The following is a 25566-nucleotide window of genomic DNA, read 5'->3' as shown; positions in this document are numbered from 1 at the left end:
CCGCGGGCGCGCGCTCCGGGCTCCGTCGGCGGTTCGAGGTGCGCGCCCCGCCCCCGCCTCTCCCGCGCGCGCGCCCCTCCCGCCGCCACCCCGCCCCTCCCGCCCGCGCGCGCGCGCGCGCGCTCTCCTCCCGCCGCCACCCCGCCCCCGCCGGTACCCTCGCCGGACCCGTGAGAGCGCGCCGCCGCCATCTTAGTTGCTGCCGCCGCCTCCAGCCAAGCGCTGCCTCGGCGGAGGGGAGGGCGCCCGCGGCCCGAGCGCGCGGCCCAGCGTCGCGGCGGCGGCTCGTCGGATCCCGGAGCTCTCCGCCGCGCGAAGCAGCCGGCCCCGGGCCGCGAGAGCCCCGCTCGGCGCCCCGCACGCCTGCCTGCCGCTCCCGCCTCGAGCCGGCCGCGGCGCCGGGAGCCCGAGCGATGCCGCGCCGCCCTGCGCTCGCGCCGGCCCCGGCCGCCTGGCTGCTGCTGGCCGGGCTGCTGAGCGGCGGCGGGGTCTGGGCCACGCGAGGTAAGCGGCGGGCCCGGGGCGGGGAAGCCGGGCTCGGGCCCCGGGCGGCGGCCGCGCGGGTCTGGGGGGTGGGGGGGGACGTGCCGGCGGGCCCGAGGGTCGGTGTCCCCCCTTCCCCCGCGGCGCCCGCAGGCGGGGGTGCAGCCCGGCGAGAGGCCGCGTACGTGTGTCGTGTGCTCGGACGTGCACCGGGCTGGGGGCGCACGCACAGGTTTCGGTGTGCGCTTACATAAGAGCCCACTCCTCCGCATCCCTTTCCCGGATCCCGCTTCCCGGCCGCTGCACCGCGGACGCCGCATCCTCGCCCCTTTCCGCCTCCCCCCTCCCCGGGGTCCTTTAAACCTTGTCTGTTTTCAGACGAGCAGAGGCTGAAACTTCTCGCTTCCCTCCCACGTTTTGCCCAAAGGTGCAATTGTGATTGAGGTGTACGATCGCCGTCGCACCCGGCGTCAGAAACCCGCGTCTCCTCCGCTCCCGACACCTGGGTGCAGGTTTCCTGACGGTAATTTAGATCGTGCGAGGGCTTACATGTCCTCAACGGAAACCTCTCTCGGATTCCTCAGGGCCGAAATTATGTGATGGTTACTTGGCAAAAAAAAAAAAAAAAAAAAAAAAGAAAAAGAAAAGAAAAGAAAAAGAAAAAAATATAAATATATATGTATTTTTTAGTGAATTGATCGTTGTTGTTTTAACCTTCATCCACTTAACCTTTTAAACAGTACGCGCTCTTTGATATTGACTGATCTTGCCAGCGAAAAGCTTACGCATTGCAGATACGTGCTTCCGAATGGATCTCGGAATCGTAAACATTTTCCGTGGCCTTGGAGCAAAGTAATCTAGGTGTCGTCTATAGAGTCCTTGGATCTATTCTTTCGATTTTTTAATTTTTAATAATCTTCGGGGGGGGAGGAGAGGGCTGATAGGCTAGATGAAACGGTCGTATTTCATACTAGCAGTCTGTTAAAAAAAAAATCCTCATTTTCTCTTTCTTGGCATGACATATGGAGAGAAGTATGGTGTTCACAAATTAAAGGGCACAAGAGGCAAATGCATCTTTTGTCCCATGTTCCTTTCTTCACATCGAGGATGATAATGAACTTTGAATACTTCTTTCAGTTCATTTCTAACATTGTGTTGACGGACGTAGTCAAGTCTTAGTCACTATCTGATGGCTCTCAGTTTGATTTTTAAAAGTTGTATCAAGCTGAGTTTGAAGTGTTCTTTCCAGATGTGGAATGGAGGTCTGAAAGTCTAATATATCCAAGAGAAAATGTCAAAGTTCTGCTTCTCTTGGGGAAAACCCACACATTTCAAAAATATGTGCTTGGATTGGGTATTTTGGGAACCGTTCAAATGTATTTAGTTTAGTCGGTGATAACATTTCTTGTTAAAATCCGTATTTTCCCGTTTGTCCATTCATCTCCATTTGCCGTTCATTATTGAATTACTTGGATACTTAACAAATAGAAATTTCAACTATCAGATATTCATGATGGTGGAAATCTTATGTGAAAGATGTGTTGAGGGCTGAGTCCTTTGTAAATTGCTAACTTTCTAAGCTTTTCTGGTGCATTTATAGTACTTAAGAATAATTAGTCTTCAAAATAAAAACACATTTTGAACATCAGTTATTTTGTTGCTTCCCTCCCCGCCTCCACCCCCCCCCCCCCAGCCTGCTAGGTAAAAAATGTTGTGAATGCTACAAGAAATGCTAATAAAATGATCTCATTTTGAGGGGTTACATATGTTTGTGGAGACACTTTCTGTGGGTTCATTTTAAAGGTGATCATTTCAACTAATACCCGACTTTGTAAACAATTTCTGTAGTTTTTTTAAAGGTTTATTTTTGAGAGAGAGAGAGAGAGAGAGAGAGAGAGAGAGAGAGAGAGACAGAGGATCCCAAGCTGACCTCTCCATGCCGACCGCAGAGAGCCCAACGCAGGGCTCAAACCCATGAACCTTGAGATCATGACCTGAGCTGAAGTCAGATGCTCAACCAACTGAGCCACGCAGGCGCCCCAAATAGCTGACTTTTTTTATTGCTGTAAGAGAGCTGATATGAGCTTCCGGTCATACTCTAATAGTTATTAATGGGGTAAATACCAGTATAAATTGCTGGAGAGAATGTTAGGGTTTGTAATAGAAGCTGCATTTTGACTATTAATTAGTTGTTTAATAGAGAAGTCCAGATTTTGATTTGTAGCTGTAGTTCTTAAAAAACATAGAGTAAATCAGGGGCGCCTGGGTGGCGCAGTCGGTTAAGCGTCCGACTTCAGCCAGGTCACGATCTCACGGTCCGTGAGTTCGAGCCCCGCGTCGGGCTCTGGGCTGATGGCTCAGAGCCTGGAGCCTGTTTCCGATTCTGTGTCTCCCTCTCTCTCTGCCCCTCCCCCGTTCATGCTCTGTCTCTCTCTGTCCCAAAAATAAATAAACGTTGAAAAAAAAAAAAAATTAAAAAAAAAAAAAAAACATAGAGTAAATCAAAATACATAGGCATATTGGCATGCCCTAGGCTGCTTGCTTTCTCTCCAGGCAGTCAGTCAATGATTAGGAAATAAGTTGAAATAGAGACTATAGAAAGCTTAGGAGAATTTTCTTTTTTATAATGTTTATTTATTTTTGAGACAGAGAGAGAGAGAGAGAGAGAGAGAGAGAGAGAGACAGAGCATGAGCAGGGGAAGGGCAGAGAGAGGAAGACACAGAATCCCAAGCAGATGCGGGGCTCGAACCCATTGAACCATGAGATCGTGACCTGAGCTGAAGTCAGATGCTTGACCAACTGAGCCACCCAGACGCCCCAGGAGTATTTTTAAAAAATGCTACTGTTGGGGTGCCTGGGTGGCTCAGTCGGTTGGGCGGCCGACTTCGGCTCAGGTCATGATCTTGCAGTCCGTGAGTTCTAGCCCCGCGTCGGGCTCTGTGCTGACGGCTCAGAGCCTGGAGCCTGCTTCAGATTCTGTGTCTCCCTCTCTCTGACCCTCCCCTGTTCATGTTCTGTCTCTCCCTGTCTCAAAAATAAATAAACGTTAAAAAAAATAAATAAATAAATAAAAAATAAAATAAAAAAATAAAAAATGCTATTGTGGACTGCATTTCAAAGCCAAAGAAATAATATTTATTGTTATTTTCCGGTTTGTACACAGACTTCTCAGTGAGGCCTGTCCCCACCTTCATGTGTGAAATGACATCTCTCTGTGAACCCCTGAATCCTCCCTTCCCTGCCTCATTTTTTTTTTTCTCTTTCCGTAGCACTTAACCCCATTCTACCCCTCTATTTTGTTTATTGTCTGGCTCCCCTCACTAGGACATTGGCCCTTCCAAGGTGGACAGGTGTTTGGTGTGTTTTGTGTGTATGTGAATCCTGTCACCCCCACACAGTACCCATAGGTACTCAGTATTTGTTGAGTGATTGAATGGACGGACACCTGTCTGTTTTGACAGCATAGGACTTTTTTTTTTTTTTTAACGTTTATTTTTTTTTATTTTTGAGATAGAGACAGAGCATGAACGGGGGAGGGGCAGAGAGAGAGGGAGACACAGAATCCGAAGCAGGCTCCAGGCTCCGAGCCATCAGCCCAGAGCCTGACGCGGGGCTCGAACTCACAGACCGCGAGATCGTGACCTGAGTTGAAGTCGGAGGCTTAACCGACTGAGCCACCCAGGCACCCCAACAGCATAGGACTTTTATGTCCTGTTTTTTTTCATCCGACAGATAAATGTTACATACTGAAAGAGGCATTACAGAGTATAAAACAAACTTAAATTCTGCAGTGTGGGCATAGAAATGGATTAATAGGTAATTTTTTCAGCGACCTGTTGATTGCAGTGTTGGAGCTATTAGATCGTAAAAATCTGTAGCAGCTCTTGAAGGCTGTAGCTTTGTGGCTACCACTTTGAGCCTACTTCTTAAAAATACTGTAATTCTCTGCTTTTTTTTGGAAAATGGTTTCTTCTTTTATTACCCTGTTTTTCAGAACGAACTTTGAGGAAAAGTCATTTGAGTATAGACTTCAATATTATGCTTAATCTCACGTTTGTATTTGCGGGAGTAAAGGTCATTTGTTTCACACAGGAGACCTATAATTGCTAAAGAAATGATAAAATTAATAATTCTGGAAGGATGCCAGTTTAAGAGCTTTAACTCAGTTAACTGGAACCTTCAGTTAACTAGAGTCCCTCTTCTGACTGCAAAATGCTTTAATTAATTAATTAATTTATTTATTTTATTTATTTTTTTTAACGTTTTATTTATTTTTGAGACAGAGACAGAGCATGAACGGGGGAGGGGCAGAGAGAGAGGGAGACACAGAATCCGAAGCAGGCTCCAGGCTCTGAGCCATCAGCCCAGAGCCTGATGTGGGGCTCAAACTCACGGACCGTGAGATCGTGACCTGAGCCGAAGTCGGACGCCCAACCGACTGAGCCACCCAGGCGCCCCTGCAAAATGCTTTTAGACCAACTCTTAGTGTTTCAAGTGAGGATGTTAAAGTTTTAAGACATTTTTTTAAAAAAGATTGAATTATTTTTATTATTGCTTTCTGAGGCAGGAAAATATCATTTCGGCCGGGGGGGGGGGGGAGGTGGTGGTAAAGTTTTTGTGTAAAAGTTGAAACGAAATAGGTCTGAATATCCTGAAAATCACCGAGAGTCTATTTTTCACATATTCCGGTTAATTGAGGTTTGGGATCATTACGCTTTTTAAAAAAATACACCTTGTTTTTTCTGTGGTCTTCATTGGTTAGATCAGAGATATTTGAAGATATGTTACGTCTTTTCTAAGTAGGATTCAAGGTGATCGATTTCGTTACAAAATACATATTGTGGTAGAGCTTCAGAAATACGGGTTCAGGACGGGTGGGAATCTGACTGACCAAGAAAAACAAAGCAAAAGTGGTATTTTGATAACCGGCAGAGACTTTGCAAAGGCCGGAAATGGGAACCCTTGAACTGTGACCTTCACCTGCTTGCTGTCAGGCTGATGTACCTTGCCTGTTTTCTCGTGGAGCCACCACCACCTAGGAATTGGGATACTGCATTTGTTTATCCCTAATTTTTGTTTTTTAATGTTTATTTACTTTTGTGAGAGAGAGAGAGAGAGAGAGAGAGAGGCAGAGGCAGAGCATGAGTGGGGGAGGGGCAGAGAGCGAGGGAGACAGAATCAGAAGCAGGCTCCAGGCTCCGAGCGGTCAGCATAGAGCCCGACGTGGGGCTTGAACTCCTGAACCCCTAGATCATGACCTGATGAGCCGAAGTTGGACACTTAACCGACTGAGTCATCCAGACAGTTCCTCCTGTTTGTCCCTGATTTGGTAGGTCCTCTCTCCTCTGTGTTTTAGGCATATTTTTTGTTCATTTTCTTGTTTAGCTGTAGAATGATATTATTTTAGATTCAAGTTTCTCATAAGATGTGTTGCTAAGGCTTTTTCATTTTTAAAGTTTTAGGTGCAAAATCATTTACTTCACAATAACTGAACTTAGAACAAAACCCTATGAAACGCATCTCCTGTTCCAGAACCCCAGTAAATAGCTGGTAAAGGATGAATCGTATTTGCCTCTTTTACCTGAGGTCAGACGTGAGTATTCTCTTCTAGTCTCTTTTGGACTCGTCTGAGTCTCTTGTGACAACAGCTTCAGAGTCTGCTACTTTTCCAGTCTGCCTTGATCTGTATTTTCTTAAAATCACTGTTTAGTACAGAAGAAGACTTTCTTTTCTTTCCTTCATCCCTTAAAAACATTTTTTTTAAAGAATCTTTTTTTTTAAGATATTTATTTATTTTTGAGAGCGAGAAAGAGAGAGCGTGCATGTGTGTATGTGTGTGTGTGTTTGTGTGTGTGAGCATGGGCACACAAGCAGGGGAGGAGCAGAGAGAAAGGGGGACAGAGGATCCGAAGCAGGCTCCTCCCTGACAGCAGAGAGCCCGATGCACAGCTCGAACTCATGAACTGAGAGATCATGCCCTGAGCCAAAGTTGGACGCTTAACCAACTGAGCCACCCCAGGTGCCCCTTAAGATTTTTATTTTTAAGTCATCTCTACAGTCAACGTGGGGCTCAAACTCACAATGCTGAGACCAGGAGTTGGACCCTCTACCAACTGAGCCAGCCGGGCATCCTTCTTTTTTAAATTTTTAAACGGCTTTATTGAAAAGCAATTCACATTCCATAAAATTCACCCTTTCTAAAAAAAAAAAAAAAGTATATTTATTTTGAGAGAGAGAGTGCGAGTTGGGGAGAAGGAGAGAGAGAGAGGGAGACAGAGAATCCCAAGCAGGCTCTGTGCTGTCAGTGTGGAGCCAACGTGGGGCTCGAACTCACCAACCATGAGATCGTGACCTGAGCCAAAATCAAGAGTCTGGTGTTTAGCTGACTAAGCCACCCAGACACCCCAAGATTCACCCTTTTAAAGCACACATTTCAGTGATTTTGGTGTATTCACAAAACTGTGTAACCATCACCACTAATTTTGGAACCTTTTTTTTTTTTTTTTTTTTAAAGTAATCTCTATACCCAACGTGGAGCTCGAACTCATGACCCTGAGATCAGAAGTTGCATGTTTACAGACTGAGCCAGCCAGGCACCCTGTTTTCAGACATTTTTGTCATCCCGAAGAGGAACCCCACGGTCCTCAGCTGTCACTCTGAGTTCCCCTTCCCCCCAGCTCCTGGTAACCACTAATCTACTTTCTGTCTCTGGGGATCGGCCTCTTCTGGACATGTCATATCACTGGAATCATACACCACGTGGCCTATTTGTAAAGAGCTCCTTTCACTTGATATTTTCAAGGTTCACCCATGTTGTAGCAGGAACCAGAACTTCATTCCTTTCTATGGCTGAATCACGTTTGCCCTAGGTTTGTGTCCCTCTGAGATCCATATGTTGAAACCTGATCCCCGGTATCATGGTACTTGGAGATGGGGCTTTCGAGAGGTGATCAGGGCATGAGGGTAGGGCCCTCGTGAGTGGGATGAGTTCCTCAGAGAAGCCAGAGGGCTCCCCTTGCCGCTCCCACCGAGTGAGGACACCGTGAGAAGATGGCCATCTGCAAACCGGAAGAGGGATCTCACCAGAACTTACATGCTGGCACCTGGACCTCGGACTTCCCAGCCTCCAGGTCTGTGAGAAACGTTTCTGTGGTTTCTAAGCCACCCCGTCTATGGCATTTTGTTTTAGCAGCTGAAACAGACTAAGACAATATTTCTTTGTACGGATACCACGCTTTGTCTGTCTGTTCATCAGTTGATGGACATTTGGGTGGTTTTTCCATTTTGTGGCCACAGTGAGTAATGCTGCCGTGAACCCTTGTGCACGGGCTTTGTGTGGACGTACGTTTTCCGTTCTCCTGGGTGTACACCGAAGAGTGGAATTGGCCGGGTTGTGTGGTGACCCCGTTCAACGTTTTGGGGAGCCGCGGAACGGTTCCCAAAGTGGCCACGCCGTCTTACGCTCACTCTTGACCTCGGTAATCACTCCTGGGAGCTTTTTTTTCCTAATCAGATACATATTTCACAGTGTCTAAGTTTTCTTAGCAGAGTTTTAAGTTGCTGATGTTTTCTGCTCTAGTGATAACTGGCATTTCATCCAACCGGTTCTTCCTCCACCATCGTCTCCCATATCATTTCCAGCGTTGAAAGGTGCCCCCTACACCAGCCTTCCCTGTAAACACAGATGTTTCCCGCACTTCCCTGACATTTGATCACTCAGCGTGGGCACCTGCTAGCACAAAAGCAATGCTTTCCTTACGGTGTAAAGACTCGAGTCGGCTTTCCTTAGGTCTGGAGTTTACCAACCCTTCAGGTTTCTGTCACATCCGGCCCTGCAGCTTCGTTGTCACCACCGCTCACTTTAAGAAAGGCTGAGCCCTTCTGCAGCCTGCATCCCACCCCAGGCCCTGATTTCTGGCTGTGATCTGAGGAATGAGCTCCTACGGTACAGACCCCACGGCTGGGGGACAAGCAGAGGGAGCCCCCAGGTTCCAGGAGCAGGGTTGCACTCTCTGAAAGCAACCGGACGAAACGCTAGAATTCTTAACCAACTAGTTTAGGATATGATGCTTCTTGGGGCGCCCGGTGGCTCAGTCGGTTAGGCATCCAACTCTTGTTTTCTTGGCTCAGGTCCTGATCTCACGGTTTGTGAGTTCGAGCCCCGCATCGGGCTGTGTGCTGACAGCATGGAGCCTGCTTGGGATTCTCTCTCTCTGCCCCTCTCTGCCCCTACCTACCCCACTGGTGCATGCTTGCTCTCTCTCTCTCTCTCTCAAAAAAAAAAAAAAACAAAAAAAAACTTAAAAAGAATATGATGTTTCTTCATTACGTTTTTGTTCTTCTCATTGGCTTAAAAATAGGCTTTGTTGAAGTAAATTACTTTGTCTGGTCCTTTGGTTTTATTTAAGTAACTGTTTATTATTTATCCAGTCTTTAATGGTATGAAGCACTTAGAAATCTCTGTCTTTAGATTCAAAGTGAATTTTAAAACTTAGTAGATAAGATTGGCATCTCTGTTGAAGACCAGAGTGTAACACACATTTGTTCTGAGCTCTTCATAATCCTGGAATTTTTTCTTCTCAGATTATACAGTAGTTTGATGTTAAGGATCAACAAGAAAAAAATTGAGTGTCATAAACTTAAATTGAAGATATGTAAAACTCGAGAATGATTTGTGTGAAGTTGTCTATTAAGTGACTTTTAAAGGACATAATTTATTCCCTCTGAAATGCAGAATCCAGTCACATTTGATGTTGCATATTTTCGGATGTAGTTAGTGATGAATATGGAGAGGACCAGCTGCGTGGTATGTGGGGCCAAGTGCAAAATCAAAGTGTGGGTCCCTTTGCTCAAAACTTACTAATAATTTCAAGATGACAAAGAGCATTAAACCAACATGGGGCCCAGCAAACCCAGGATACTGTCTTGAATATTGATAGACTTACAGGGCAGGGTATTAATATTCAGAACGTGGGCCTGGCCCTGAGGTTTTCACCAGAGCCCTTGGTCCTCTGGACATTCTCAGATGAACCAGCTGATCCCCTGCTCTCCTCAACAGCACTCCCTCTCCCCCCCACTCCCAACCCCTGTCCTTCCCAGCACCCCCCCCCCCCCACCTCCTCAAGGCAAGACTTGTGTTCTCTGGTGGCCTCAGCGTGGGGGGTTACCCTCTTCTCTCCTGATCACCTGGTAGAAGCTGAGTATACTTGAATTACAATAGTGTCCGCAGATCAGAGGTAGAAGCTAATTGAGGAATCGGGTCAGTTTTGTTTTGGGGGATTAAAGCCTTGGCGTCAGCAGATTACGTTTACTTTTAAAACGCCTTGACTAATTCATGCCAGTTTCCTATTACTTAGGGAATCAGTAACGAGGACTACAGAAATAATTAAAATTCTTGGATAATCCCTAATCTTTTTTTTTTTTTTTTTTTGCTACGCTTTCCAAACGTTTATCAGAGTGGCTAATAAGTAGCAAAATGCACTAGCCTGAATTGAATTTTCTTCCTAGGCTGGACTCACTGGGGCTGCAGTTATTAAAGGGACAGGGCGGGGATTAAAAGGTGGGCAGCAGCCATTCTGGTACAGGAGCACCTCAGTCACTAGCGCTGTGATAATGGCAGGGTACCTCGATAATCCCCAGTGTGTGTTATAAAGCCCTGAATTAGCAACGTTTTTGATCTTGCTTCTGAGTTGTTTGTAAGATATCCTTTAGGGGTGCCTGGGTGGCTCAGTCGGTTAAGTGGCTGACTTCAGCTCAGATCATGATCTCACGGTCTGTGAGTTCAAGTCCCGCGTCGGGCTCTGTGCTGACAGCTCAGAGCCTGGAGCGTGTTTCAGATTCTGTGTCTCCCTCTCTCTGACCCTCCCCTGTTCATGCTCTGTCTCTCTCTGTCTCAAGAATAAATAAACGTTAAAAAAAAAAAAAAAGATATCCTTTAATACCTGCTCAAGGTTCTTGAATGAAGCATTTGCATTTGACAGGAGTTTTAAAAAGTCCATGCCCAAGCGTAAGAAACATTTTCTTGTTTAATTAAGAGGTGCAACTAATAAGCATCTAAACATATAAAACCCAGAATAGAAAGTGATTCAAATGCTTTTTTTTTATATGAACTTGGTCATTTTTAAACCTTTTCTCACTGGAGGAACATGTACCAGTGGATAATATCACAACCTCTTCCCTTTCCCCTTGATGGTGACTTTAATTAGTAACAACCACAACATTAATATTTGTTTGAGGACATGTTTTAGATAGGTGATTATTAGCGTATATTTACTTTGAAAAAGTAATGCATAAGGCAAGTATGTCTTTGTTGCATTTTTTTCTTTTCCTATTAAGTGTGTGTTTACATGGTTTTCAGTGCTGGTGGACAGAATGAAGCCAGGGGCAGTGAGAAAGCAAATATGGGCCACTTTGGCCAGGCTTTGGTGATTTAGGACTGAAGGATGAAGGCTAGAAGGGTTTCCTGAAGTTTCTTTTTTTTATCTGGTAACTCAGCTCATTGGTATAGGAGAGCAGATAGGGATTTGGGGTAAAATCCTTGACTTGGAACAGAGCAGTCCTGACTGTACCTTTTTTGTTGAGAGACCGAGAGCGAGTGGGGGAGGGGCAGAGAGAGGGAGACATAGAATCCAAAGCAGGCTCCAGGCTCTGAGCTGTCAGCACAGAGCCTGATGCAGGGCTCGAACTCATGAACTGTGAGCCGAAGTTGGACGCTTAACTGATGGAGCCACCCAGGCGCCCCAGTCCTGCCTGTACCTTCTTATCTTTTGGAAATCCAAGTACAGGCAGGCAAATTGAGGCAGGCTGGTGCACTGGGCAGCGATGGAGCCCCAGCAACAGAGAAGCCCTCAGCAGTGGCTAACAAAAGTTAGTCCACGTTCAGATCTGGTCAGATGGAGATCTTATCTCCTGAATGTTCAGGCACATTTTAGTTCTTTTTTCTCATGTTCAATTGCCTGGGTACAGTGAAGTCCCTCTTAGCTGAAGCTTCTTGACCACCTCAGCTCTGTACTGACTTCTAGTGACCGTTTGTCAACTGCATTAACCTAGCTTTGACTTAAAAAATTTTTTTTTTAAAAATGTTTATTTTTGAGAGTGAGAGGGAGAAAGACAGAGCATGAGCAGGGGAGGGGCAGAGAGGGAGACACAGAATTCGAAGCAGGCCCCAGGCTCGGAGCTGTCAGCACAGAGCCCGACGCGGGGCTCGAACTCACGAACTGCGAGATCGTGACTTGAGCCGAAGTCAAGATGCTTAACCGACCAAGCTGCCCGGGCGCCCTGTCCTAGCTTTGACTTGACGCATTGTTTCCTGGGACCCATTTCTGATGCCCAGATGACTCGAAAAGGCAATTCATATCCGTCTGTTAGGAATTGAAGTTAGAACTCACATTGCATTTCCCCCAGAAACTTTGTTTTAAACTGTTCAAGCTCTAAAAGTGATCACCAGAAACCTGTCTAACCCATAAGCCAAGTGAAAACCAGGCAAATTTAGAGGAAAACACAGCACACACACCATTACAGTGTTAATAATTTTATAAACCGCTGACGAAGTGCTACTTACGATGTGGTGAGTAGGTCTTGAAGTAGTACAGTAACTTGAGACGATTTTGTGGGGAGCATCAGCCGTGATCAGTCACTCCTGGTTCGCAGCTGGACTGAAGAGGGTGACTTGACTTGGAAGTGATCTGACCTGTGAGAGGGACAAGAGGGAATGCGGCCTGTTCATTGTGATCTTGGAAAGGAAGGGAGCAGAAGAGGGGAGACGTGGGCCAGCAAGGCCCCCTGGTGGCCGGGTGTCAGCACTGCAGGGGGGGCGGGGGTTGGGGGGGCGGAGGGGGTTGCGGGGGGCGGAGAGGCACGACCCGCGCGGTGAGCCTTCTGCCAGCAGCTGTGTGTCCGCCACACCAAGAACTGCCCGTGTGTGCCGGTCACCCCGTTCGGAGAAACTAACTGATAACGTGCATCATTTAAAGGAATGACTTGCGGTCAAATAACGCTTTATGTTTTTCATCAAAGAAAATTGTACTTAAGAATTGCCATTTAGGGGGGGCGTCTGGGCGGCTCAGTGGGTTGAGTGTCCAACTCTTGATTTTGTCCGGGGTTATGGTCTCACGGTCCATGATTTTGAGCCTGTGTCGGGCTCCGTGCGGATGGGGCAGAACCTGCTTGGGCTTCCCTCTATCCCTCCGCCGCTCATGCTTGCTCTGTCTCTCTCTCAAAATAAATAAACTTAAAAAAAATAAAATAAAACCATTCCTTGAATTGTCCAGGTTCTAAAATGTATACAAATTAAATTTACTCCTTGTAGAGGTATTTTGCTGAAGCAAATGTAAAAAAGGTGGTTTCCATAACCCCCAGATACTCTTTTTTTTTAAGTTTATATATTTATTTTGACAGAGACAGAGTGTGAGTGGGGGTGGGGAGAGAGAGAGGGGGAGAGAATCCTAAGCAGCCAGTGCCGAGCCTGACTCAGGGCTCGAACTCCCAAGACTGTGAGGTCATGACCTGAGCCGAGGTCCGACGCTCAACCGACTGAGGCACCCAGGAGCCCCTTTTTAAAAAAAAAATTTTTTTTAATGGCCCTCAAATATTCTTGATTGGATTTGTACGTCTTGTGTCCTAGAGGTCATCCATTCTAAGTAATGGTGATGTGACTTTTTTTTTGTTACCTTTATTTTTGAGAGAGAGACGGTGTGTGAGCAGGGGAGGGGCAGAGAGAGAGCATGCGCTCGCGAGAGAGGGAGACACAGAATCCAAAGCAGGCTCCCAAGCTGTCAGCACAGAACCCGATGTGGGGCTCGAACCCGCGAACCGCGAGACCACGACCCGAGCCGCAGCCGGACGCTTAACCAACTGAGCCACCCAGGCACCCCAGTGACGTGGTGACTTCTAACCGTCACGGTAAAGGATGGCTGCAGGCCCCTCTTCACATTGTTGTATCGGGTGATCTCTCACGCGGTGTTTGCCTAAGGATGTTACATGGGTAGGTGTCGCTTGCTAAGAGGGGTCTATCAGTTGCCTACGTTTGGGAAATGCTGTCAGGCGGGTTTCCTTGCTGTAGGACTTCCCAGAACCTTTAGCAGACTGTGTTGAAGAGTTGCCGGGGCGTGTGGTGGGGGATAATAACCCACATTCATCCAACTCGCTTTACCGTGGGCTCTTTTCATGACCCCACTGTGCCATAGAGCAATTTGGGAAATGCTGTTACCTCCATGTGGTAGAAAAAGAAAAATACGATTGAGTACAAAAAAGAGTAGGTTAACATGACGTAAAAATACTGTGTCTGTGGGATCAGTAGTCTTAATCCTTTTGTGTATATCTCTAGATTCTTTTGCCTTGTAAAAATTTATAATCATAGTCAAAGTTTGAAACAAAATAAAATTTTATACAAGTTGTTTTGTGACTCTCTCGGTGTCGTTCGTTAAACATTTGTCCTGGGTGTGGTGGGTATGTTCATTAGAAGGATGTAGTAGGATCTGTTTAATCCTGTAGGGCTCCCAGACTGTGTGGTCACAGGAACCCTGTGCTCTCAGAAATTATTGAAGACTTTGAAGAGGTTGTGTTTATGTGGATTTTATCTATCCATATTTACTCTTAGAAATTAAACTGAGAACCTATTAAAATATTTCTGAATTTATTTAAAAGAGCAACAATAAACCCATTAAATGATAACATGATATACATATATTGAAATTGAAATGTAGTTGGGTAACATATTTTTTTTTTTTAACGTTTATTTATTTTTGAGACAGAGAGAGACAGAGCATGAACGGGGGAGGGTCAGAGAGAGGGAGACACAATCTGAAACAGGCTCCAGGCTCTGAGCAGTCAGCACAGAGCCCAACTCGGGGCTCGAACTCACGGACCGCGAGATCTTGACCTGAGCCGAAGTTGGCCGCCCAACCGACTGAGCCACCCAGGTGCCCCGGGTAACATATTTTTAATGAAACATAACTGTATTTTCCAAAACAAAAACCGGTGGAAGTAGGTCTTCTCAGTAAGAAGACTGGCATTGTTTTCCATTATTGCTAATCTCTTTAATGTGGCGGTAAGAGAAGTCCGCCAGATTCTGTATTCAACCCCTTGCTATCTGTCTTTTGGTTGAAGCAGATGAAGAACGTTTAGCCTCACACAAATACGTAGCTGAAGGGAGGGCTTTGCGAAGGACTTCCTAAAAGGGTCTTGGGGGCCCCCAGGAGTTCTCAGACCACATTCTGATAACTGCTGCTTTAGGACAGTGGTTGATGGTCAAAATACAGTTGAGGGATATGTTGCCTGTAATTTGCTTCTAAATAATAGACTAAGTAGAAGGCACAGCTTGCAAAGGATTTATTTAAAAAGAGAGAGAGAAACGAGTTGATTCAACCGATTCCTATAATCCTGTCTCTCTCTAGTTACGTTGTCACTTGCTTTCTTGAGCGTGGAAGACACGAGTGTAGTCTGGCCCCCGGCTGGACTTGCCTGTAACGTCACATTTTGCTGCCGCCCGGTGAGGGGCCTTTACAGCTCTGTAGGCAGTCGGTATCCTGCGTGTGAGGAATCAGGATCTGTGTGCCTGTGGTTTATTACTGTGGTTTTTGTTTAAGTTTTACCAGAGGACATGTTTTTAATGAGGGAAAAGGCCAGAATACATGAAAAAGTAGAAGATGTTACAGTCAGATTTTTGGGGCTGTTTCTTGGGGGGTGTGCACTTACTTGATTAGTATTTCTAGAATGAGATCTGGAAAAAAAACTCAAGCTTTTTTTTTTTTTTTTAATTCAGTACTAAAAAAAACGAAAGATGACCATCTTTGTGTTTCCTCATGAGATGGCCCTTTTGAGATATTTAAATGGCTGATTTCATTGTAAAAGTGATTTTTATAACTATCACAATAAATAAAGGAAGTCGTTTTGGAGTTCTCTCCGAATCTGGAGTAAGTTATGCATAAGTGCCTGTCCGGTTTGTCTTCGTGGGAATGGCTGGTTAGTTGGGTTGGCGATACTTTTGAGCTCGTTCTTGCTTGGACTACGTTCCATAAATCCACCTTCCTCTTGAAAGGTCATCTAATTCCTTTTCCCCCTTTACGGCAAGTCCTTTACTTCTAGTTTATTTTTTGTTTTTCTAAAAGATACTATGTTTAAGTAATCTCTGCACCCAACTCAGGGCTCAAACTCACAACCCTGAGATCAAGATTCGCACGCTCCACCGACTAGAGCCAGCCAGGCGGCCCAGTCCTCTTATTTTTAAAACCTGACAACTTATCTTCCCTCTTAAATAATCTCTGGTTACACTTGTATATTATTGCATTAGGACAGTAAGTACTTTTTTAAACCTGGAAACCTAAAAATATGCTAATTTGAAAAAAAGGAAACAGGTTCTGGATTACATGGCTAGAATTCTAGAAATGGAAAGGATTTTAGAATTAATTTGACCCATTCAGCCCATTTTATCAAAGAGGAAACAACTGAAGTGGTTATTGTTGTCAGTATATTTTTATAGCTCAGAATATGAAAAGCAGGAATATGTGGAGCCCCATCTAGAGTGTCTTTAACCCCCTTTCTCTCTGTAATAAAGAATAAACTTGAGTGACTTGGTAGGAACCTTTCATGTGCAGTTGAGTCAGGAGTGATTATGAAATTGGAGTGGATTTAAAAAAATTTTTAATGTTTATTTTTGAGAGAGAGATAGAGCATGAGTGGGGGAGGGGCAGAGAGAGAAGGAGGCGCAGAATCTGAAGCGGGCTCCAGCCTCTGAGCTGTCAGCACAGAGCCCGATGCGGGGGCTTGAACTCGTGAACAGTGAGATCTTGACCTGAGCTGAAGTCAGATGCCCAAGCCTACTGAGCCACCCAGGTGCCCTGGAGTGGGTTTTTTTTTTTAAGTTTATTTATTTTTGAGAGAGTATGAGCAGGGGAGGGGCAGAGAGAGAGAAGGACAGAGGATCTGAAGCAGGACCTGTGCTGACAGTGCAGAGCCTGATGTTGGGCTGGAACTCCTGAACTGTGAGATCATGACCTGAGCCAAAGTCAGCTGTTCAACCGACTGAGCCACCCAGGTGCCCCAATTGAAGTAAGTTTTAAAAATTCTGGAGGGGACGGACTTCAAGCTGTATTACAAAGCTGTAATCATCAAGACGGTATGGTACTGGGGCACCTGGGTGGCTCAGTCAGTTAAGTGTCCAACTTCAGCTCAGGTCATGCATGATCTCACAGTCTGTGAGTTCAGGCCCCACGTCGGGCTCTATGCTGACAGCTCAGAGCCTGGAGCCTGCTTCAGATTCTGTGTCTCCCTCTCTCTCTGTCCCTCTCCTGCTCATGCTCTGTCTCTGTCTCAAAAATAAATAAAAAAACATAAAAAAAAAAAAAAGTATGGTACTGGCACAAAAACAGACACTCAGATCAATGGAACAGGACAGAGAACCCAGAAATGGACCCACAAATGTATAGCTATCTAATCTCTGACAAAGCAGGAAAGAATATCCAATGGAATAAGGACAGTCTCTTCAGCAAGTGGTGCTGGGAAAACTGGATAGCGACATGCAGAAGAATGAACCTGGACCACTTTCTTACACCATACACAAAATAAACTCAAAATGGATGAAAGACCTAAATGTAAGACAGGAGGCCATCAAAATCCTCGAGGAGAAAGCAGGCAAAAACCTCTTGGCCGCAGCAACTTCTTACTCAACACGTCTCCAGAGGCAAGGGAAACAAAAGAAAAAATGAACTACTGGGACCTCATCAAAATAAAAACCTTCTGCACAGCGAAGGAAGCAGTCAGCAAAACTAAAAGGCAGCCGACGGAACGGGAGAAGATACTTGCAAATGACATATCGGATAAAGGGTTAGTGTCCAAAATCTATAAAGAACTTATCAAACTCAACACCCGAAAACCAAATAATCCAGTGAAGAAATGGGCAACAGACGTGAATAGACACTTCTCCAAAGAAGACATCCAGATGGCCAACCGACACATGAAAAAATGCTCAACATCACTCATCATCAGGGAAAGACAAATCAAAACCACAGTGAGATACCACCTCACGCCTGTCAGAATGGCTAACGTTAACAACTCAGGCAACAACAGATGTTGGTGAGGATGCAGAGAGAGAGGATCTCTTTTGCGGTGTTGGTGGGAATGCAAACTGGTGCAACCATTCTGGGAAACAGTATGGAGGTTCCTCAAAAAATTAAAAATAGAACTACCCTACGACCCAGCAATCGCACTACTAAGTATTTACCCAAGGGATACAGGTGTGCTCTTTCGAAAGGACACATGCACCCCCATGTTTATAGCAGTGCTGTCGACAATAGCCAAAGTATGTAAAGAGCCCAAATGTCCATCGACGGATGAATGGATAAAGAAGATGTGGGGTGTGTGTGTGTGTGTGTGTGTGTGTGTGTGTGTGTATAATGCAGTATTACTCGGCAATCAAAAAGAATGAAATCTTGCCATTTGCAGCTATGTGGATGGAACTGGAGGGTATTATGCTAAGCGAAATTAGAGATGGACAGATATCATGAGTTCATTCATATAAGGACTTTAAGACACAACAGATGAACACAAGGGAAGGGAAGCAAAAATATAAAAACAGGGAGGGGGACAAAACAGAAGAGACTCAAATATGGAGAACAAACAGGGTTACTGGAGGGGGTGTGGGGGGGGGGATGGGCTAAATGGGTAAGGGGCACTAAGGAATCTACTCCTGAAATCATTGTTGCACACTATATGCTGACTAACTTGGATGTAAATTAAAAAAAAAGTAAATAAAAATATAAATAAACTATCAAAAGTAAAAAAAAAAAAAATTCTGGCGGGGAGTGCCTGGGTGGCTCAGTTGAGCGACTTCAGCTCAGGTCATGATCTCGAGGTCCATGAGTTTGAGCCCCACGTCAGGCTCTGTACTGACAGCTCGGAGCCTGGAGCCTGCTTCGGATTTTGTGCCTCTCTCTGCCCCTCCCAGCTCATGCTCTGTCTCCCTTTCTCAAAAATAAATAAACATTAAAAAACTTAAAATAAAAATTCTGGAGGAAGAGTACGTTGTGTTAAAGTTACATTAATAAAGTTAACGTTGTGCACTTGGCTGATGCATACATCCCAGAAGTTTGCACACTGTGCCCAAATCGGCGTCAGAGTTGACAGCGATTGTTTACGTGGGATTCTTGTCTACAATAAGGACTGGCATCAGTTAGCTAATCTCTGCTCGAATTCATCTATCAGGGAGCTCCTCTCATGTTGGGAGGCAACCTTCACTGTCAGAAAGTCCTTGGTCTTAGTTCCACGTCTGGATCCTGGCAGAGCACATGTGGGCACTGCAGGAGTGTGGTTGTATGGTTAAGAACATGGACTCTGGAGCTCACCTGTTGGGGTTCGAATCCAGCTTTGCTGTTAACTTGCTTTGTGCCCTTGAGCAGACTACGTAATCTCTCTGTACCTCAGTTTCTTCATCTATAAAAGGGATATAACCTATCACAGGGTTGTTAAGATGACTATATAAATTTCAGGAATATTTATTCTACTGAGTAAGCATGTGTTTGCTGTTTTATTAGTTCAATTCCAGAGAACTCTTCTTCCCTAAAAAAACTGAGGTGAAATTCACATAACAAAAAATGACAGAGAGAGAACAGAGGGAGAGAAAGAACTAGAGCAGGGGAGGCACAGAGGGAGAGGAAGAGAGAATCCCAAGCAGGCTCTGTGCTGTCAGTGCAGAGCCCGATGCAAGGTTTGATCTCATAAACTCAGCCACTCACATGCCCCCATGAACTTTTTTTTTTTTTTAACGTTTATTCATTTTTGAGAGATAGAGAGGGACAGAGTATGAGCAGGGGAGGGGCAGAGAAAGAGGGAGACACAGAATCCGAAGCAGGCTGCAGGCTGTGAGCTGTCAGCACAGAGCCAGACACAGGACTCGAACTCACGAACCGTGAGATCATAACCTGAACCAAAGTCAGATGTTTAACCGACTCAGCTACCCAGGTGCCCCTGGAAAATACAGAGTTTTTATATACCCCGTTCCCCACACATGTACAGCTTCCCTCACTATTGACACCCATACCATAGTGTCACATGTGTTACAATCAAAGAACCTACGTTGACATGTCATTGTCACCCAGAGTCCATAGTTTACATTAAGGTTCACTCCTGGTGTTGTACGTTCTGTAGGTTTTGGCAAACATATGATGACACATCTCTCCTGCCGTAGAATCATAGAGGATAGTTTCACTGCCCTAACCAATCCTCTGTGCCCCACCTGTTCATCCCCCCCTCCCCAGCCTGCCAGCCACTGATTTTTTTTTTTTTTACTATCTTCATAGTGTTACATTTTCTAGAATGTCATACAGTTGAAATCCTACAGCATGTAGCCTTTTCAGATTGGCTTTTCTCAATTAGATGCATTTAAGGTTCCTCCATGCTTTTTCATAGCTTGATAGCTCATTTCTTTCCTTTTTTTTTTTTTTTAAATGTTTATTCAGTTTTGAGAGACAGAGCATGAGTGGGGAAGGGGCAGAGGGAGAGGGAGACACAGAATCCAAAGCAGGCTCTGAGCTGTCAGCACAGAGCCCGACACGGGGCCCAAGAGATCATGACCTGAGCCGGAGTCGGACTAACTGACTGAGCCACCCAGGCGCTCTTTTTTTTTTTTTTTTTTTTAAGTTTATTTTGGGAGAGAGAGAGCACATGTGGGGCAGAGAGAGAGAGGGAGAATCCCAAGCAGCCTCCACACTGTCACAGCATGGAGTCCAACATGGGGCTCGAATCCACGAACCGTGAGATCATGACCTGAGCCGGACTCCAGAGTCAGATGCTCAGTCGAGTGATAGCTCATTTCTTTTTAGTGCTAAATAACCCTTGTCTGGACGGACTACAGTTTATCCATTCACCTACTGAAGGACAGCTTGGTTGCGTCCAATTACGAATAAAACTGCTATCAACATCCATGTGCAGGTTTTTGTGTGGACATACGTTTTCTACTTGTTTGGGTAAATACCAAGGGGTGTGATTGCTGGATCATATGTTAAGAGTATGATTAGTTTTGTAAGAAACTTGCCAAACTGTCTTTCAAAGTGGCTGCACCATTTTGTATTTCCAGCAGCAGTGAATGAGAGTTCCTTATGCTCCACACTCTCCCCAGCATTTGGTGTTCTCAGTATTTTGTACTTTGGCCATTCTAATAGGTGTGTTGTTTTCATTTGCAATTCCCTAATGACATTTGATGTTGAACGTATTTTTATTTCTTAATTTTTTTTTTTGTTTTATGTTTATTTTGAGAGAGCAAGAGAGGGCACGTGCATGCATGCTGCACGTGGGGGAGCAGCAGAGGGAGAGAGAGAATTCCAGGCAGGCTCTGCCCTGTCAGCACAGAGCCCAGCTGGTTCTCGATCCCACGAACCCGAGATCATGACCTAAGCCGAAATCATGAGTCAGACGCTCAACTGAGTCAGTCACCCAGGCGCCCCTTGAACATGTTTTTTATATGCTTACTTTCCATCTGTGTGTCTTTGATGATACGTTGTCTGTCTGTTTGGTGTCTGTTCAGGTCTTTTGCCCATTAAAAAAAATCATATTGTTTTCTTATTGTTGAGTTCTTTGTATATTTTGGACAGTAGTCCTCTATCAGACGTGTCATTTGCAGATATCTTCTCCAGTTTGTGGCTTGTCTTCTCGTTCTCTTGACATTACTTTTTACAGAGCAGAGGTTTTTAATTTTAATGTAGTCCAGTTTGTCATTTCATGGATTGTGTCGTGACCATGCCCGAGGTTGTCTCTTTTCTCTTACATTATCTTCCAGGAGTTTTATAGTTTTGCATTTCACCTTCGGGTCTACATCCATTTGGATTTTATTTATGACGGGTGTAAGGTCGTTTAGATTCGTCTTTTTGCTTGTGGATGTCCAGCTACTTCTGCACCATCTGTTGAAGAGATTTGGTTCCGTTGTATCGCTTTTGCCCCTTTGTCAAAATTATCAGTTGCTCTATTTATATGGGTCTGTTTCTAAGCTCTCCATTCTGTTCATTGATCTATTTGTTCTTTTCACCATTACCAGGCTGTGTTGATTACTGTAGCTTTAGATAAAGCTTCGTTCTTCTTTGATACTGAATTGGATATTTTGGGTCTTTTCCCTCTCTCTGTGAATTTTACAATCAGTTTATTGACATCTACAAAACAACCTGCTGGGATTTAGATTGGAATTATGTTGGGAAGAACTGCCATCTTGACAATATTGAGTCTTCGTATCCATGAACATGGACTGTCTTCGTGTTTTGGTTGTTCTTAATATCTTTGGCTGGAGTTTTCCTCACTTAGATCTTGTGCATAAATTTGTTAGCTTTATACTCAAGCATTTCATTTTTTGGGGTGCTAATGTAAATGGTAACGTGTTTAAAATTTTGTCCTATTTGTTTACTGCTAGTATGTAGGAAAGTGCTTTGATTTTTGCATATAAACCTTCTATTCCTGTAGCCTTCCTATAATCACTTATTATTTCCAGAAGTTTTTTTTTCTTTGGTTAATTCTTTCAGATTTTCCACATAGATGGTCATATATCATCCGAGAACAGAAGACAGTTTTATTTCTCCCATCCCAAGCTGTAGACCTTTGTATTTCCTTTTGTTTTTTTTCTCACTTCATTAGCTAGAATTTCCAGCACAATGTTGAGCTGTGGTGATAAGGGATATATTTTAAGTTTCAGGTTTCTCTAACATCAGTATGACATTAGCTGTAGGGTTTTTGTAGGTGTGCTTTACCAAGTTGAGGAAATTCCTTTTTTTTTTTTTTAATTTTAATTTTTAATGATTTTTTTAAGTAAGCTCTGTGCCCAACATGGGGCTTGAACTCATGACCCTGAGGTGAAGAATCACATGCTCTGCTGACCGAGCCGGCCAGGTGCTCCAGGAAGTTCCTTTCTGTTCCTAGCTTGCTGTGAGGTGTTTTTTTGTTTGTTTTGTTTGTTTTTTTAAAATACTTATTTATTTTGAGAGGGAAAGTGTGTGGTGTGCACATAAGTGGAGGAGGGGCCGAGAGAGGGTGAGAGAGAATCCCAAGCAAGCTCTGCGCTGTCAGCACAGAGCAGGACGCAGGGCTCAATCCCACAAACCATGAAATCATGACTTGAGCCGCAACTAAGAGTTGGATGCTTAACTGCTTAACTGAATGAGCCACCCGGGTGCTTGTTTCTGTTTTTGTTTTTTTTAATCAAGGAGTCTTGTATTTTGTCAAATGCTTTCTCTGCAGTTTTTGATAGGATCATGCAGTTTTTCTTCTTTTGCATGTTGATGTGATGGCTTCTTTACATTAATTGATTTTTAAATGTTGAGCCACACTAACATACTTAGGATAAATCTGAATCAGTCATGCTGTATAATTCTTTTTGTACCTCATTGGTTTTGATTTGCTAATGTTTTTTGTTGAGGATTTTTCTTTTTTTTTTTTTTTTTAATTTTTTTAAGTTTGTTTATTTTGAGAGAGATAGAGACAGCACACGTGGGGAAGGGGCAGAGAGAGAGGGAGACACAGAATCTCAAGCAGGCTCCTCACTGTCAGCACAGAGCCCGACGTGGGGCTCGAACTCATGAAACTGTGAGATCATGACCTGACCCGAAATCAAGAGTCAGACACTTAACCGACTGAGCCACCCAGGCGCCCCTATTGAGGATTTTTCTATGAGAGATATTGGTCTGTAGTTTTCTCATAATAACTTTGTTTGGTTTTGGTATTAGAGTAATGCTGACCTCATGGAATGAAATTAGGAAGTATTCCTTCTGCTTGCCTGTTGTCTGGAAGGGATTATGGAGGACTGAGAATTTTCTTCTTAAGTGTTTGGTAGAATTTACTGGTGAACCCATATGGGCCTGGTACTTTCTGTTTTGAAAGGTTATTCATTATTGATTCAGTTAATATTATTTTTTTTCAATTTTTTTAATGTTAATTTTGAGAGAGACAGAGCGTGACTGGGGGCTGGGCAGAGAGGGAGACAGAATCCAAAGCAGGCTCCAGGCTCCAGGTGTCAGCACAGAGCCAGTGCGGGGCTTGAACCCACAAACCCTGATACCATGACCTGAGCTGAAGTCGGATGCTTAACAAGCTGAGCCACCCAGGCATCCCTCCCTGCCTGACTTTTTTTTTTTTTTTAAAGCAATGCAAGTGACTTACTGGCTGTTAGAACTAGAAAGTCCAGGGTAAGATAGGCTTCCGGGTGGTTTGATGCGGTTCTGCCTCGTCGTTGAAGACCCCCTACTGCTTCTCTGCTCCTGCCTTCAGCCTTGTCAGCATTGTTTCAAACCTGACTTCTCTCAGGGGCAAAAAGAATCCACAAACTCAGCTTTCCTGCCCATAGAGGGGAGAGTGTCCTTTTGGTGGCTCTTCCAGAAGAGTGAGAAGCTTTCGTAGAGGCCCCGGTACTAAAGGATACCTTACGTGTCTCTGGGCAGAATTAGTCTAGATGTCCCTCCCCACCCAACATCTGCACCTGAGAAATGGCGTGTGCTGTTGGCTCAGGTGTGGGTCCGAGGTGCCTAACATTGAATATTTAAGGATTGTTTAGTCTTCTTGCAGAATTGACTTGTTTGTCATTAATTCCTCTCTATTCCCAATAATTTTCCTTGCTCTGAACTTGGCCTTGAAATTAATTAAATCAAATTACACTTGCTTTCTTTTGATAGCGTTAGCATGGTATATCTTTCTCCATCCCTTCCCTTTTAATCTATTATTATTATTTTTTAATGTTTATTTTTGAGAGAGAGAGAGCACAAGCCCGTGTGAGTCAGGAAGGGGCAGAAAGAGGAGGGCAGAGGATCTGAAGCGGCTCCACTCTGACAGCCGTGAGCCCAACACGGGACTCAAAGTCATGAATCGTGAGATCATGACCAGACCTGAAGTCAGACTCTTAACCAACTGAGCCATCAGGCGACCCCCGTTTAATCTGTATTTTCTTTACATTCGAAGTGGCTTTCCTGTAGGTAACACATAGTTAGGTCTTATTTTTGATCCGTTCTGACAATCTCTGTCTCTTAATCGGTGGATTTAAACCGATAATGTTTACAGTGACTGTTTGATTTAGTTGGTTTAATATCTATTGTATTCATTGCTGTTTTTGTTGTCTTGTTCTTTGTTCCTCTTTTTGTCTTCCATACTTTTTCTGCCTTTGTGCTTCTAATTGAACATTTTATATGATTCCATTTTCTTCCTTTTGTTAGCACACCAATTATACTTCCTCTTTTACTTTTTATTTTTAACTTTTTAATTTTTATTTTATTTATTTTTAAATGACAGACCAGGTTTTTGGTTTTTTAAAGTTTATTTTGAGACAGAGAGAGAGAGAGTGTGCGCGTGTGTGCACGCAAGCAGGGGAGGAGCAGAAAGAGAGGGAGAGAGAGAATCCCAAGCAGGCTCCGTGGTGTGAATGCAGAGCCCGACTCCTGAACCGTGAGGTCATGACCTGAGCCGATGTGAAGAGTCAGACGCTTAACTGACTGAGCCAGCCAGGTGCCTCCCTTTTTCACTTTTTGAAGTGATTGTCCTAGAGTTTCCACTGTACTCTTACAGGTAAAACCCAAGTCCACTTTCAGATATCACTATACCACTCCGTAGATAGTGCATGTACTTAAAAACAACGTATTCCTGGGGCGCCTGGGTGGCGCAGTCGGTTAAGCGTCCGACTTCAGCCAGGTCACGATCTCGCGGTCCGTGAGTTCGAGCCCCGCGTCGGGCTCTGGGCTGATGGCTCAGAGCCTGGAGCCTGTTTCTGATTCTGTGTCTCCCTCTCTCTCTGCCCCTCCCCCATTCATGCTCTGTCTCTCTCTGTCCCAAAAATAAATAAAAGTTAAAAAAAAAAAATTTAAAAAAAAAAAAAAAAAAAAAAAAAAAAAAAACAACGTATTCCTGATTCTTCCCTCCTGTCACTTGCGTTATTATGGTCATTCACTTTACTTTACACGTAAGCATATAAAAGCTCACACACACACACACACACACACACGCACACGCACACACACACTATTAAATACATTGTTGCTATTATTTTGAAAGACTGTTATTAGATCAAATAAGAGTAAGAAAAATAAGTTTGTTTTTTTTTTAATAAAAATTTATTCATTTTTGAGAGAGAG

At 44.5% G+C, this 25566-nt stretch overlaps 1 protein-coding gene and 1 long non-coding RNA gene across 8 annotated transcripts in view; both read left to right on the top strand.

Moving 5' to 3' along the window:
- The first annotated feature begins 412 nt into the window (after nucleotides 1–412).
- Nucleotides 413–25566, top strand: part of CLSTN1 (calsyntenin 1) — an 89862-nt gene continuing 64708 nt past the window's right edge. For all 7 annotated transcript variants that reach the window (XM_030324101.1, XM_030324098.1, XM_030324094.1 and 4 more), the window contains exon 1: nucleotides 413–504. In XM_030324101.1, coding sequence (XP_030179961.1) covers nucleotides 414–504 — 91 coding nt within the window. In that variant the 5' untranslated portion in view covers nucleotide 413. The remainder of the gene's footprint in view (nucleotides 505–25566) is intronic.
- LOC116738245 lies at nucleotides 13258–18792 on the top strand. The gene is made up of 3 exons (XR_004343945.1): nucleotides 13258–13357; nucleotides 13567–13571; nucleotides 18781–18792. It is a non-coding gene; the product is annotated as an uncharacterized LOC116738245 (long non-coding RNA).

Source organism: Lynx canadensis, chromosome C1 (genome assembly GCF_007474595.2).
Source record: "Lynx canadensis isolate LIC74 chromosome C1, mLynCan4.pri.v2, whole genome shotgun sequence".
Classification (NCBI taxonomy): Eukaryota; Metazoa; Chordata; class Mammalia; order Carnivora; family Felidae; genus Lynx; species Lynx canadensis.
The sequence above is the reverse complement of the archived record's forward strand: the minus strand, read 5'-3'. Positions and strand labels throughout refer to the sequence as shown.